This window comes from Rhododendron vialii, chromosome 13a, assembly GCF_030253575.1.
Source record: "Rhododendron vialii isolate Sample 1 chromosome 13a, ASM3025357v1".
Lineage (NCBI taxonomy): Eukaryota > Viridiplantae > Streptophyta > Magnoliopsida > Ericales > Ericaceae > Rhododendron > Rhododendron vialii.
Window position 1 is genome coordinate 3990857 of NC_080569.1, and position 15953 is coordinate 4006809.

At 38.8% G+C, this 15953-nt stretch overlaps 3 protein-coding genes across 7 annotated transcripts; 1 reads left to right on the forward strand and 2 right to left on the reverse strand.

The window, feature by feature from the left end:
- The first annotated feature begins 795 nt into the window (after window positions 1-795).
- Window positions 796-5745, forward strand: LOC131313623 (long-chain-alcohol oxidase FAO2). The gene is made up of 3 exons (XM_058342027.1): window positions 796-1301; window positions 1407-1679; window positions 3780-5745. Exons 1-3 carry the CDS (start codon window positions 1080-1082, stop codon window positions 5523-5525), a joined length of 2241 nt encoding a protein of 746 aa, XP_058198010.1. The 5' UTR covers window positions 796-1079; the 3' UTR covers window positions 5526-5745.
- LOC131313628 (succinate--CoA ligase [ADP-forming] subunit beta, mitochondrial) lies at window positions 5513-11569 on the reverse strand. Its single transcript, XM_058342039.1, has 12 exons — window positions 11214-11569; window positions 10712-10822; window positions 10123-10234; window positions 9205-9269; window positions 8137-8214; window positions 7813-7887; window positions 7546-7698; window positions 7286-7420; window positions 6700-6864; window positions 6466-6588; window positions 5947-6018; window positions 5513-5833 (listed from the first exon to the last, which is right to left on the reverse strand). Exons 1-12 carry the CDS (start codon window positions 11313-11315, stop codon window positions 5756-5758), a joined length of 1269 nt encoding a protein of 422 aa, XP_058198022.1. The 5' UTR covers window positions 11316-11569; the 3' UTR covers window positions 5513-5755.
- Window positions 11570-12788: 1219 nt separating this feature from the next.
- On the reverse strand, window positions 12789-15647 carry LOC131313630 (thioredoxin-like fold domain-containing protein MRL7, chloroplastic). 5 transcript variants are annotated; one of them, XM_058342043.1, is made up of 6 exons: window positions 15439-15645; window positions 14050-14958; window positions 13760-13844; window positions 13488-13599; window positions 13287-13402; window positions 12789-13213 (listed from the first exon to the last, which is right to left on the reverse strand). In XM_058342043.1, exons 2-5 carry the CDS (start codon window positions 14850-14852, stop codon window positions 13320-13322), a joined length of 1083 nt encoding a protein of 360 aa, XP_058198026.1. In that variant the 5' UTR covers window positions 14853-14958; window positions 15439-15645; the 3' UTR covers window positions 12789-13213; window positions 13287-13319. The 5 variants fall into 5 exon arrangements, with proteins under 5 accessions (XP_058198026.1, XP_058198029.1, XP_058198027.1 ...); XM_058342044.1 differs by having other exon boundaries at window positions 13175-13198; window positions 15445-15645; XM_058342042.1 differs by having other exon boundaries at window positions 13175-13198.
- Window positions 15648-15953: the final 306 nt, after the last annotated feature.

The window sequence follows — 15953 nt, forward strand, 5'->3', positions numbered from 1 at the left end:
AAGGCTTTCGAGCCAAAATTTCATTATGATCATTGAAGACAAAATGCTAAAAAAAAACAAGATCTTTGCATTGATTCAACCGGATTGAAAATTGGAACACTTAAATAATATTAAATAAATAAAAATAAAAAAAGATATAAAAGTTATTATTGCTAGGGTATAATATTAAATAATTTAAAAATACATATAAAGAGTAAAAAAAATAAGTGTTCCGATTTTTAATTCATTTGAACCGGTGCGAAGATCTTATTTTTCTTATCATTTTATCCTAAATGGTCGTAATTAATTTTTGGCTCTAAGGCATTTCAATGAGCACCCTAAGAGAGACTTGAAACTAAATAATAAGTCTTAGGGTACTTGTTGAAAGGCCTTCGAGCCAAAATTTCATTATGATCATTGAAGACAAAATAATAAAAAAAACAAGATCTTTGCATCAATTCAACCGGATTGAAAATTGGAATACTTAAATAATATTAAATAAATAAAAAGGAAAAAAGATATAAAAGTTATTAAGTAAATAAAAAAAAAAAGAAAATGCCGTGGGTTGAGTGGTTGAATTATTGCCGGGGGCATTTTGGTCCGGGGGCGGGGTCGGCCGGGGTGGTGTAGGGGGGGCGGTGTCAGGGGGGCGCGCAAAGAGATTTGCTAACCACAACTGGCGTGTAGCTTCCTATTGGGAGAGTGATACTCTGGCCTGATTCCTATCCTTAGAATCCTATGACATAACAACGTGGGTGGTACCTCCAACTTTGTCTACCTTATTAAATAGTACTTCTGACTCTCCATTAACATACCAAATTCCTATACCTCTAGGAAGAAAATATAACAGTGACAGGAACCACAGCAATTTATACTCCTACTTGTGTTTTATAAGATAAATAGAATAAATAAATTTTATATTATGAAGTACCATTAATTTACTTGGTTGATAAGAAAGTAGTAGTATTTGTCAGTAGTTAAATATGGACAGCCTATGTATGTATGACTCTTATCACGTTTTGAGCTGCCGTGAGGAAATGTGCAGCTTTCAACACAAACTTTTCTCTACTTAGAGAGAGAGAGAGAGAGAGGGAGAGAGAATGGAGGAAAGGAGAGGGAACCATCCACTATTGAGAGGGAGAAAGAGAGAGAGCTGTGGCAGCTATAGCCATGGCTTCTCTTCATCTCAGATCCAATCACTCTCTGCCATTTGTGAAGCTCTCATTCCTCCCCTTCCACTCCCTAATGAAAACCCACCTGATGATCAAGCCCTTCATTCCTTCTACCAAATCTCTGGGTCTCATCCCCCAATCCCAGATGAGGTAGATTTTCTCTCTCTAACTCCAAATCTTTTCTGGGTTTTCAATTATAATCATCCTCCGATAGCAATATATGGACTGATGGATCTAATATGTATGTATGTACAGGTTGCAGAGCTAATGGTGAAGAGGTGTTTGCCAGAACCTACGATGTTAGGGAGTCTAGTTTTGAAGATTCTTTCAACCAGATTGGGGACATTGTTGCTTTGTGGATTTATTTGCCTTGATTGGAGATGGCCATTCCTTCACAATTTCTCTCAACTTTCTTTAGGGAAGAGGGAAATTGTTCTCCAGAAATGGTCAAGGCAGAGTTACTTTCCCATATTGAGAGTAGCATTCTTCCTGATGAAAATCTTATGCATCTACACCTTCTTTTCCCTGGTACTCTCTCTCTCTCTCTGGAATATCAATTATATGGTTTAATTATATTGATATGGTTTAATTATCTAGAGAAGTTACTGTACGAAATTTCCTAGTCTTGGGCCTCTTGGCTCATAGACTGATTCATGCTTTTGGTATGTAATTTTGTTGTAACCATGGACATGTACAGACAAATACACGAGTAACACGACACTGACATGATGACACATATAATCTAATACTATAATGTAGAACATAATATGCAGGAGACGTCCGCAAAGAATACAAAATTACTAGTATCATTTCATGGTTAAGAAAATTTCATGAATAATTTAGGCTCTGTTTGGAATTCATAGAAAGGAAAGGAAAGAGAAGGAAAATGAGACGAAATGGAAGGGAAAATTTACTATTTGCTACGCTTAAAATTCTTATTTTATTCACTCTTTCTCTTCCAATCAAGAAAGTTTTTTAATTTTCCTTTCTTTTCCATGGATTCCAATGGATTCCAAACAGAGCTTATAAAGTCCTTTATTACAATGGCGGCTTTTTGCTCCATCCACCTTTGAAAACGGCAACCTAACCCACAACTTGACGAGGGAGGAAGAACCTCTCTTTCTGATTGGTTAATTATACTATTATTCAGCCATTGCAATCAAAGTTGTACTAATAGTAATACTTAGATATTAAATTCTTGCCGGATTGGGTGGAGACCTCCTGGTTTTCCGCCAGTCATTGCAAGCCTTACCGAGCGTTCACACGTTCGTCATCGATGCAAGAGTTCAGATATTCGTTGTTGAGAGTCGTTTATGTTCTGTTTGGATTGGAATTTGAATTTTTTTTCGAAAAATAGTAGGAGTAATAAGTGGAGAGAGATAGAGAGAAATGTTGAAAATAGAAGAAATCTAGGAGGAATTTTTTGAAAAATTCTTTTATTGGACGCCAACACCACCCAAAAACGGGCCGGGGATGTTATTATTATTTTTTTTTATAAATAAAATGAACTTCTATATTATTAAGGTTCAAGTAACAGCTAATATTTCTATGATGTCCATAATTTTTTTGGACTAATTACTTATTTACCTTGACGAGAATAGTCTAAAATATTTAAAATTACAACCAAAAGAAAAAAATTCACTTGAACCATTTATCTTGTAGGGCCCGCAAAGATGAACAAATGTTCACATTAAAAACCAATTTGATCGGACATCAATAGCTATATTTACAAAATAGACGGTCATGGACAGTTTAACTTGAAAATACTAGTGACAGAATTAGGCCATCCATTTTATAAACCAAAATCCAATTTTTAATATAGTTATTGATGTCTAATTAAGCTGATTTTTTGCGTTGATATGTTATTTTGTGGGCCCCACAAAATCAACGGTTCAGATTACTGTAGTGAACGCAATCTCTAATACTTAACCCTGAAAAAGACCTTCCTTTCCTTTGCTTTAAGTATTTCATTGTAGATTAAAAATTCCAGTAGTATTTCATCAGTAACGGCATTCATTGAAAGGGATGTGTATGTCAATTTTTTTTCCCTTTTATAACTTGGTGTTAGGGCTATCTTATGCATATCTTAATTATTCTGTGCAAAATCAATCCCGTCATCTATTAGTTGGGGCCCGTTAAAAACGAGTAAAAGTTCTATATGGACCTACGAATTTTCGAACCTAAAATTTAAGAGGGAGCAAATCACCTAAATCTCATGTTTTAACCACTAGGTGAACTCCTTGGAATTTTATCGGAGAGTTATTGACTTACTGTAGTGGGCTGTTTCAAATTTCGGGGTTTTAGCCTCTATAGGCTAGGTGAAAGTGCCTTGCCCGAGAGGGATTCCTCGTCACTAAAAGGAGCATTTTGTTCTTTTAAAAAATTACTTTGTTCTTAATAAATTTTTCTATCTCTTTCCACTCATTACCACTTATTACATCAAAAAAAATTCTCAGCCAAATAAAGTGAATTGAGAACTGTGCAGAGAACCATGCATCCTTGCACATAAAATTTGACCTGTTCTCATTTGTTACGATATGATTCTTCACAAAACCCAGATTCCACTAGGATATATTGAACACATGAAGACTTTGATCTTGGATTGAGTTTATGCTCCTCTTTCTGTAGGCTGATGAAAATTCCAGAAACCCAGCATGGGAAGCCATTGGATACCAGGTACGCACCCAAGAAAACAAAACCAAACGCCGAAAGGAGAGACCTCTTGAAAAGGGCATTATAGAAACTATGCTTGAAAATGACTCAACTATAGTCCAATCTCTCACCCAGAAAGGCCTAGAAGTCACAGAAGACCCACATGAAAAAATTCTCAAGATCAAATGCGACGTTGTAATAGTGGGTTCTGGTTGTGGTGGAGGGGTTGCAGCTGCAGTTCTGGCAAGATCTGGCCACAAAGTCCTAATCGTCGAAAAAGGGAATTATTTCGCTCCAGAAGATTATTCAGGTTTGGAGGGTCCCTCCATGAATGAACTCTACGAATCGGGTGGGCTTATATCGACTCTCGACGGGAAACTCATAATCTTGGCGGGGTCAGCGGTGGGGGGAGGGTCTGCTGTAAACTGGTCTGCTTCTATAAAAACTCCAAACTCTGTTATAAAGGAGTGGGCCGTGGATCGAGCAATCCCACTGTTTGGGAGCTCGGATTATGTATCGGCCATGGATGTCGTGTGCAAGAGGATTGGGGTCACTGAAAGTTGTGCGGAGGAAGGGTTTCAGAATCAAGTTCTAAGAAGAGGATGTGAAAATCTAGGTTTGGAGGTTGAGTCGGTTCCACGGAACTCGGCCGAGAGTCATTACTGTGGTTCTTGTGCTTATGGTTGCCAAACAGGGGATAAGAAAGGGACTGATTCTACTTGGCTAGTTGATGCTGTTGGTGATGGTGCTGTGATCTTAACAGGATGTAAAGCAGAGAGATTCATATTAGAAGACGACCAAAATGGTTGTAGAAAGAAGAGATGCTTGGGTGTCACTGCTGTGACTATGAGCAAGAATATAACCAAGAAGCTCTATATAGAGTCAAGAGTGACAGTTTCAGCTTGTGGGTCTCTCATGACGCCCCCTCTTATGGTTTCCAGTGGTTTGGAGAATTCACATATTGGGAAAAACCTCCATCTCCACCCTGTTCTAATGGCATGGGGATACTTTCCAGAATCCGTATCCGATATCAAAGGGAAATGTTACGAGGGAGGAATCATTACCTCTATCCATAAGGTGGCTTCCGAGGAGTCTGAAGGCCATGCAATCATAGAAGCCGCTGCATTAGGACCGGGTTCTTTCGGCGTGTTGACTCCCTGGGTTTCTGGGTTTGACATGAAGGATAGGATGAGGAAGTACAGTAGAACTGCTCACCTTTTTGCTTTGGCCAGAGACCAGAGCTCAGGGGAGGTGAGGGGAGAGAAAATGATAAAGTACCGGTTACACGAGGTGGACAAAGAAAACCTCAAAACAGGTTTGAGACGGGCGCTGAGGATTTTGATCGCAGCCGGAGCTGTCGAAGTGGGCACGCATAGGAGTGATGGGCAGAGGATGAAATGTGAGGGAACTGAGAAAGAGGACTTGGAGGAGTTTCTGGACAGAGTGACCGTGGTTGGAGGGCCAAAGTCGAGGGGTGAGTACTGGACCCTTTATAGCTCTGCTCATCAGATGGGTAGTTGTAGAATGGGTGCTACTGAGGAAGATGGAGCAGTTGATGAGAATGGGGAGAGTTGGGAAGCTAAAGGGTTATTTGTTTGTGATGCAAGTGTCTTACCTAGTGCTGTTGGGGTTAATCCCATGATCACCATCCAGTCCACTGCTTATTGCATCTCAAAGAGAATAACAGAATCCCTGAAGAAACAAAAGAGTTTGGCAAAATGAATGATCATTTGCTTCTATGTTTAGATTTTTTCCTCCAATAACATGTATTCTTGGTCCAATAATACAAATTTCAACTTATTAAACATGTTTGACATCAAAGCAGTCTCCATAGCTACTCTCTTCAAATGTAGCTGATATAACAGTTGCGTATATCCGAAAATAACTCCAGTATAGTGTGGGGAACTTCAAAAAAAGAGATGAAGGAATCGAGCAAAGGCAACTGGATATCCTTAGCTATAGGCTGCTTTAACTGCTTTCTGAGCTGCATCATCAAGATCTTCTGCTGTAATTAGTGCCATACCACTTTCCTGCAACCAGATTTGGTGTCAAAACAGCATCTACTATCTTTTTATATCTCTCACACTAATAACTCTTGGCTAGATAGACCTTTCTATCTGTAAGATTTGAGTTTTGGATTTACCTTCAGAATGCTCTTCCCTTGATCAACATTGGTTCCTTCAAGACGAACGATAACTGGTACTTTTAATTGAACCTTCAAATAAGGCCCTCAGAAAAGTTAGCAACGTATATATTGCCGTACCAAAAGGCAGGTAAAAGAAACCCAAGGGATTCAAACTAAACTACAATTGAACTCAAGGTATTCCCTTTTTCCGAATTCTAGAATTTCTGAAACGTAAAACCCTTTTGATCTCTCCTACCACCAAATTTCATCAAATCAGGTGATTTTGGAACGTTAGTTAAGGGGCTCGAACATGAGTATAATTTTACACAAGTTTATCTTATAAGAATAAAACAGTAAGTATAAATTTTACAAGAAAAGTAAACTAGGATTTTCTGGCTCAATGTTCAAAAATTATAAACTTTTTTTGCCGTTCAAAAAAAAAAAGGATTTTCAACCAAAAATTGACTGGAAACATGGGGAAGCAGTTTAAGGCGATTGTGATATACTGACTTGAATCCAATCTGATGCAAAACTTACATGTTTAGCAGCATTAACAATTCCGCTTGCTATTACATCACACTTCATTATCCCTCCAAATATGTTCACCAGAATTGCTTTCACCTTATCATCAGAAGTCAGAATTTTGAAAGCCTCCACAACCTGCAGCACATGCACGCTTGTTACAATTTCATCAGAAATAGAAAATCTGCTCTTCATGAAAAGACAACCGCGAACACACAAAAGCAAGCGACCCAAAAAGCAACGCATTACCTGTCCTTCAGAAGCATTCCCGCCAACATCGAGAAAATTAGCGGGAGTTCCCCCGCTCAACTTTATTATGTCCATTGTAGCCATTGCCAATCCAGCACCATTCACCATGCAACCAATTTCTCCATCCAGGCCAATATAATTCAAGTCCGCTTTTGCAGCAGCAACCTGTCAGAATTAGCAAAAACAGCAAAAATGATTCAAATGAATAGTAACAGTAAAACACTCCACACGGAAAAACTTGGTAGAGCTGAAGAGTTCCAACCAGTTCTACTTAGGTGCAACATGCAGTTTCTATTTTCATTATTTCTCATGCAGTGCTTTCTCATGTGTCAACATGATCTTATCCACAAAAGCTGAGCCTTACTCTTAAAAAGTAATCTGAGTTTGACAAGACAGAGATACAAGCATATCCTCATTCAAACCTTGACTCGAATCCTGCACCTAGGCTATTGAGGATGGCAAGACATACCATTGAAGCTAACTAGTCATGAGTCAAAATCGGTGGCCAAAATAAAATTGGCCTTTAACCAAGTGACAGTGTCACACTTTTCACATGTGCCAAAGTGAAAAAATTGCATACTCAGACCTCACGAGGATCCTCCTGTGTTGGATCACGAAGAGCAAATATCTCCTTCTGACGGTAAGCAGCATTATCATCGAAATTCAGCTTTGCATCAGCAGCCACCAACTGTTTATCAGACGTTTCTGCAATGGGATTGATCTGTCCAAATGTATTAAGGTACAAGCTAAGATACATATTAAGGATACGAACTAAAGAAACAGAAGACACCCATCGAGTGTCTAATGCTAGAGCAGCAGTAGGGGAAAATATTAGCTAATGCTCACTTCCAACATGGTGCAGTCACATTCACAGAAAAGTTTGTATAACTTCTTCACTTGTTCTATCGAATCATTTCTATCAGCCACCTTGGGAGCCAATCCATCTACAACCTTTGCAGCATCTTCATCCGTAATTCCCTTGAAAACATCAATAGGCACCTGGGTAGGGAAAAAATACCACAATCATCCAATGCAAGTACAAAGGAATATATTTGTTATTGATGCAAAGGGAAGCATGCCAGGGGAAAATGGATCAAGTGCACAGATAACAACCTTTATAATCATGTCGGGGAATTTCTCTGCAAGGTCCTCGATACTGGTTCCTCCTTTTCGACAAGCTATTATGAGCTGGAGAATAGAACATGCCCCAAAGCACCGTAACACTTCAGAACATTCAATGGTAGGCAATAGGATGACAAAATACAACACAGACGGTAATCAAAACCTAGAGCAACTAATCATACAGGATGCATCAAAATAAATGTCTAACTTCATGGACAAGAATTCAGGATCCATGAAGTATCCAGGCAGGGTAGCTGGAACAGTTTCTGACTGTTAAAAATAAATAACTGATCATAACACAGTTAAGGGACATACAGGACCAGCAGTTTTACGATCAAGAGTGATAGCGAAGTACATCTCGTTGACCAGAGACATTTTCTCACACAAGTAAACCTGTGGAAGAGAAATTATTGGCTGTTAAACAAATGCAATATAAATAACTTGTTAACTGTCAAACAATAACAACCTTAAATCTGCAATACAACAGTGTGAGTAACAAAAATACTTAGAAGACAAAGTTTAATGAATATGAGTTAGATGCTTGCAGCTCTTCTCAATACATGATAAACAACCAGTATGGTAATCAATCCGGTGAAAAACAGTTTTCCGATTATATCTATATAAGTTATTAACCACCAACTCCAGGAGTTTCTAATGGATCCCAAATGTGTCAAGCCAAACAGCTCTTTTTAAGGCTCCGTTTGGTTGGACGTAAAATATTTTACAGCTGAAAATATTTTTCATGTAAAACATTTTACAGGAAAATACAAGTTTTACAATTGTTTTCGGGTGTTTAGTTGAATTGTAATTTTACTATTACACAAAATAATAACTCATCTAATTTGCATGGAGTAGTATTAAAGTGAAAGTAGTTGATGTTTGGAGGAAGTCCAAGAGAGAGATGAAAGCCATGGGCCCATCTTGAAGTTAGTTAGAGAGAGAGAGAGAGGACCTTTTTCCATGTGTATTGACGTGGCATGAGGGAATACGAGAATCCCTTTGTCGAGCAGTTGTTCAATAGAGGTGATGGTCAAATGTGCAAAGGGTGCGTAGCGTAGGAAATTGACTTACCGGTTTTTTGGCTGTAAATTGTTTTACGGCCAAAGGTGTAAAATATTTTCCAAAAAAGTTTATTTTTCGTGCATTTGAACAACCAAACAACGGAAATTACGTAAAATGTTCTCGGCAAAAACATTTTACGTCCAAACAAACGGAGCCTAATTGTTGAAGACAACAAAAAGGGTACAAGAAAATAGAAGGACAAGTAGTCCACTAAAAGACCTGAGTATCACTCTACTATCAGGATGAATCCCAAGAACAACATTCATATGTACACCTTCAGTCTACCAGTTAACATAAGCTATGATCATAAGAAACACAAACCTTGCTGACAACTTTGCCCTGAGGCCCAGTTTGTTTTGTAACAAGTATCTGTCCAAGCATTTTCCCTGCAACAACAGTTAAAGCATCAACTTATCTAACCAGATCTGCTTACAGTTTGAAGCATAATTTTTCAGAAGATTAACCTCCAGCAATGCTTTTTCAAAAATCCTCCAAATACTCAAGCGACTTTTACAGTATCCATTAGACAATGCTCAGGTGCCTTAACATTAGGAGTTTCACGCTGAAGCTGATGCTAGTCTCAAAGCTTTTGCAAAATTATGTTGCATAGAGGGTCAAACTCGTTATAATCAAAGTTTAGTAAACAGATATAGATCTGGCATGTTTCTACAGTTAAAACTACAAAAGAGACACTCGGCTGACAGAATGATACTGCAAATAAAGAACAGGACCACAAAAATTTACATTCACCGTGCATAAATACAAATGTTATAGACCTCTCAACAAGAGTGAGAGGTGAATGCAAACTTGAACTTCGTCAACTAGCAGGCACCAAGAGATTCAACAATACCACGATAATACTAGGTAGTAACGCATAAACTGGCCCTTTTGCTGAGAAAGCAAGTCAAGCTGGTTATTCAAGTAAACTAATAAGATTTGAAGCTAGTCAAGCTCGTGAATCACTTCAAGGCTTCAAGCTTAACCACTTATGGTTACTTAAATACAGTACGTACTAAGTTTGGAGCTTTTTGCAATTTCTCCGAAAGAGTGGATAAATGGCAAGGCAGGGCTACAACGAGCTAATGAAGTTTTAAGTGTTCCTGAAAAGGTCTAAAGACCTCAGACAGGACCATACAAAAGTTAGTATAGAGTTATTCGTAACGATTATAACAAATCCGAACAAAGTAATCAAATATCCATACACCATTCAAGGGCACAACAACAGACATTCTTTCATACCAGCAATGTCTTCAACCTGATCAGCCTTCACAATGTGGACACCACCCTGTAGACCACTTTTGAAGGTACCCAAGCCTCGCCCACCAGCAAGGATCTGACTTTTAACGACCAACTGCACAAGAATGACAGTAAACACTGGTTATATAGCTTTCTTTGCCCGGTTGTTTAGCAGACAAAAAGGAAAGAAAATAACATAAGTTAACCTTTGTAGGGAAACATTTCGCATTGATCTAAGTGAGATATTTCAGAAACATTAATTCCTAATAAGTGTCTCAGGTGACATGAGTTAGACAAAGAAACGCATAAGGAGTGGATCCTGTAGATGTTCTTCTGTCTGATGCATGATCTCAGAACCTTTATTACTAATTTGAAAGCAATGTTATATAAGCACTCAACTGGGCATAATAACGGCATTTGGCCCGCATGAGTCGTTCATCGTCATGTTTAACCCAAAAATTTTTTTTGAGACAAACTTCACTTTCCTAATATCTTCCGTGGCTCTGAATTAGTACCCGAGAGAAATTAAACTAATCCAGACCGAGAGAAGAAGATTGTCGCCCTGAGTTCAACAACTCTTTAGGATTATTACCTCACTTTCGTTGGCAAATAAGGACTGGGTTGCCTTTTTTACGTCTTCAGGCGTGGAACAAACAACACCTTTTGGTACATTGACACCGTACTTGCTCATCAACTCAGCTCCCTGATCACATGACATAAAACCAACAACGTAAATAACACAGCGTAATACAACATTTCACCACACTGCGTTTCGTAAAATAAATATATCCAATAAAGAGGCAATGTTCTAATCGCACATCGCATGACCTATTGCTACATTTAGATCCCAAGTAAAGAAAGTATACAGAGTACAATCTCTAAATCAAATTCCAGTCGGCGTAAGCTTAAATGGACTGCAAAATAGAACTGTGTTAACCGCGAGAAACAAAACTCGATTTTCGTTTCGTTTGCTTTAGTTTTCTAGGAAACCAAACAGGGGGCAAACCAACTTGAGAGCAAGTTCATCAAAATTGCGGCAAGTCTAAGAGTACGAGATGTAAATACGAGGTTAAGAAGGGGGGGGATAGTGGGACCTGATATTCGTGGATGTTGAGGCGGCGGAGCTGCTGCTGCTGCGATTTTCCGGCGATGGAGAGAGAGCGAGAGACGAGCTTGTTGAGCAAACCTCTCACCATTTTTTCAGATCCTTCGATGAATGACGCAGGTTTGGTATTCGGAGAAGATTTTGGATCGAGGAACGTCTGAAAAGGGAAGGAAGCGTCGGAACCCTAGTTGTTCGTAGGAGAGTGCCGGAGGGAAAGACAGGCCGCGCCGGAAATAGAATATGCAGAGCCGCAGTCCGTGGGTTTATTTTATTCTTTTCTCCTTTTTTTTTCTTTCTATTTTGATCCCCTTTACTTTTGTTATTTCTGGAATTGCACACCTTAATTTTATGAAATACTTCTAAGGTCCTATCTCTTATGATCATGCACAAAAAAATGAGTGATGCTACTTACATTACATAGTTACACTACACGTTACACTACATTTTATGTGGAGTTCATTTTGGGTCTTACAAAAATTCAGAAAAATATCCATAAATTCTAAAATATTGTTTTATGGGGTCCTGTAAAAAATCAGCTCCAATAGATATCGGTAAGTATTACTTCCTGATTTGTAGGGATGAAATTGTTCATCTGCGCAGTTTATTCACTACAAATGTAGAAATGATACTTACCGATATCTGTTAAAACTGATTTTTTACAGGACCCCATAAAACAATATTTTAAAATTTATCAGTATTTTTTTGGATTTTTCTGAGACCCGAAATAGGCTCCACATAAGATATAGTGTAACTATGTAATGTAAAAAGGTAGTGTACCTGTCTTTAGTGCAAAAGAATCAAACAAAACTGCAAACTTTGCAAGTGAGGTGGTAGTCCAATCGTAGGTACGTTTTTCTTATTTTAACTTTAACGGTAGATACCTTGTACTCCTTTGCATTTCGAAAAAGGTTCAAATTTCAGCAAACCCATCTCCGATCCTTTAACATAGATTTTTTTTTTTGTAAAAAAGAAAAAAAAAAACTCTAGGAGACCGTGGAAAATGCTACATATGGTAGCTGTAAACTAGCTCATTGTGTTTAAACGTTATCTAATTCTGAACAATAGCAAGTGTACGCGTATTTGCAGGCCATAATTTGAAAAGTAAATCCTGAAACTTTTCAGAGATTGTTTATTTTCAGTGAATCGAGCAACATGATAAGTTTGAATGTATTTTGTTACGGTATCAAAATATACCCGACTCAAACTCATTCCGTAATGAATCAAGTTGAAACTCTTTATATTTGGATTGAAGGTTGAACATGACATTATTTGGCTGGAATTGGAAGATCTTTATATTTTAAGTCAAAGCTTGAAGCACTTAGTACGACTATGTGGCTCATTCAATGAACTAAACAAGCAATTGTTTGGGAACTTTTCGCCAAACATCAATCCATGGATGATTTTATAATGGACTTACCGAAGTATGATTATGTCACATTACCAATCCAAGAAACAAGAAGGGCTACTACTTCTAACTTGAGAGGTTCGGCCCAGACTCAAAGGCTGATCCAAAATTCACAAGTCCAACGGAATCAAAGCAAGAGAGCTGAAATGCCAGAACTAGTAACAAGAAAGCAAGCTGAATCCCCACTTGGTACAGAACCAGAATCGCTACCATCCGAGCGAGAAGGGTATAGAAAACAATCGGATAAATTATACAGATCTCTAAATACATGCGATCATAAAGTACTACAAAAAAGAGAAGGAACTAACTATTGAGTTATTTTCCCCAATCTGGTTTGATTGTCCATGACATACCCTTCGTGACACCTTCCTTGTCATCTGAAACGCAAGCAGCACGCAAACATCACTTGCAAGAACTGGTACTGACCTCTTCAACGCTGGTTCCCGATTTTCTGCAATGGCTAATTTAAAGGGTTGCCGTAAACGACAACGGGAAATGTAACCATGTCACAGATCAACTGCTTCAAACATGTGTTCAAGGTCTTCTAGTTCACCACCTATACCTCTCACCTGCATTTAAAGGATCTGCAAATGTAGGATGGGTAGCAAAAGCAAAAACATAGCTCAAATACAGATGAAATGGGAAAAATTGGCAGACCTAGGTTTGAAAAACTATGGTGGTGATGAAGCTTCACCCACTAATCCATGATGGCTTTTTTGCTTTGTAGTAAAAATGTGCAATCATGTGAACCAACTCATCTGCTGTTCGAATCTCTGCAAATGAGACCACTCTAATAAGTAAACAATACCAAAGAACAAGCCATGTTCAGAAAATTCCAAAGCGGAAAACCAGGAATACCTTTTTCCCTGTAAAGGATCTTGTTGCCCCACAAAAACAAAATTTGTGGACACTCTCTAACTTTAAGTGCATAGGCCAAATCCCTCTCAATGTTGATATCTATCTTAACAGTCTAGTTTAAGGAGACACAAGGTAGTTAGAGCAAATAAATAACTACAGGAAGGCACAGTGGAGGGAAACCAAGGTCAGCATGCCTATGTAGTAAGCAATGGAATACAGAAAACTGACCGAATTCCAACCACTTGTGAAAGAACACGAGAAATTTAAAGTACCCGAGGAGGCAATCGGTCTTTGGCACCCAAATAAACCTTGACTGCTTTCTCGAGCTCCTTCAAAACCTTCCAATTATCAGTTGCCCTACAGACAAGATGATGACCAGCAAATGGTGTTCAAGTACAATAACATCATTATCACTATTGTAGCTGCCTTCCAAACATCTTATGCATTTCAACATGAGTCAAAAGTTACAAACAACTTTTCAGACTAGAAAACGAACAACATTCCCTTGGTAGTATGATCTTCAAGCAAACATAACAAACAAGTTAATTGACAACAGAATTACCTTTTATATCTTTCGAAAACAAGAACAATCAATGGGCTTGGGTGGAAGGCAAAGCTCTCCCACTCCAGACAATTTATCTCCTTCACCCAATTATCGTCCATCTCCCCCTCCCAATCAATCACAACACCATCTTCCCCAACAACATTCTCAATTGGGTACTGCTTAAAGTAGTCTGATGCTCTAATTCCCCACCCTACATCAGCATCCAGTGGCCAATCCTGACTCTCCTCCTCAACCACCATCTTCTTCTTTCTTCCGTTGCCACTTTCACCCACATCACCATCGCCGTCATCATCATCATCGTCACTACTACTTCCATCAGAATCATTCACCGCATCAACTCTTTCCTTGAAAATATTCTCCTTGTTCTCCAAAACTCCTGGATTCTGCTCCCTGATTGATGCAAATGTTCGTTCAAGCGTACCGCGTACGAAATCCTCAACTGCAGCCGCTTCACTTTTGCGACCACGCCGGGACTTTTTTGGGGTCATAGTTGGGAAAATTCTTTCTTCATCCTTTTGGGGAACTTTGGGTTTCTGACGCTGAGTTCTTGTTTTACGTTGCGATTTAGGGTCGGGGCTAGGATCAGAGTTAGATTCGGATTCGGATTTCTTTGAACTGGCAATGCAAGATAGAGGTCTTACACAGTGATTGGTGCTCACATGCGAGGATAAATGAAATTCCAGACGTGAACAAGGGTTATGGTTCCGGTAAGGGTGAAGGGCTCGATTGTGGGGAATGAATGGAGAGAAAAGGTGAAAATCAAGGTTGGGATTTACAACAGAAAGCAAGATATTTGCCATTGATCACACTCTTAAAATAGCATTATCTTTCTACAGTTCAGAGCGAAGGAGAAGCTGGAAGTCCCGAAACTTCTTGGTGCAGAGAAATCAGTTCAAACATAGAATCCTGAATTCCAAGATACAGATGGTGAGAATTAAGCTACCAAACGGAGCACGAGATTACTAAAGACGCAATGGATTGAAGTAAACACCAATAACAAAAGGAACCACTAATTGCTGAGGCTTATGGGAACAGGGGAAAAAAATTGGCGAGTAGAAGAACATGTCAATTATGGTGAGCAATGAGCCAAAAACTGATACAGTATACACATAAACATAAAAATAAAAATAAAAGATGTTTTGGCTTTGGCAAAGTATCGAACATGTGGAATGCAGCATGTACAAACCCACACCAAGGCACTATAAACGGGGGACTAGTATTCCACAAATTCCACTCGTAATAGAACCCATGACCTCCAACTTGGGGAGAAATTCATGGCAGCCAACTGAGCCACAGCCCGTTAGTTACATGTAGTAATAGTCTGAGAGAGAGAGAGAGAGAGAGAGAGAGAGAGAGAGAGAGAGAGAGAGAGAGAAGTGGAAGTACGCTGACAGAGAGAGAATGTGTGCAGTAGGCTGCGAGTAACGTTTTGCTGTGGCTCGTGCGTCTGGTTCTGTATCGCACACTGCTATGGCTGGTTCGTGCGTCTAGTTCTCTTCTTCCTTCTTGCCAAAATTTCCTCCAAACAGAGCCTTACTTCACCTTCTTTTGGATTAGACGACGTGCAAAGCGTCCCTCACTGGAGTATTATTTGTTAATAATTATCGTAAAATTCTTCAAAATGTCATGCATTCCTTATCTTAATTGTTGCATTGTGCCGGAGTTTTCAATCCTTGCAAGCTCTTGTGAATTTTAACACTCATTTCGTTCCACTTTAAATGTTCTTTACGGGAATTCATGCATTTTTAAATCTAAAAAATATATATTTTAATATATTATTTGTTTTATATATTCTTACGCCAAATTAAAATACATTTAAAATGGAACGGAATGAGTAATGCATAAAAATTTTCAAAACATTTTCACGCTCGTTCTTGTGCACCCGCACTCACGCTCGCTCT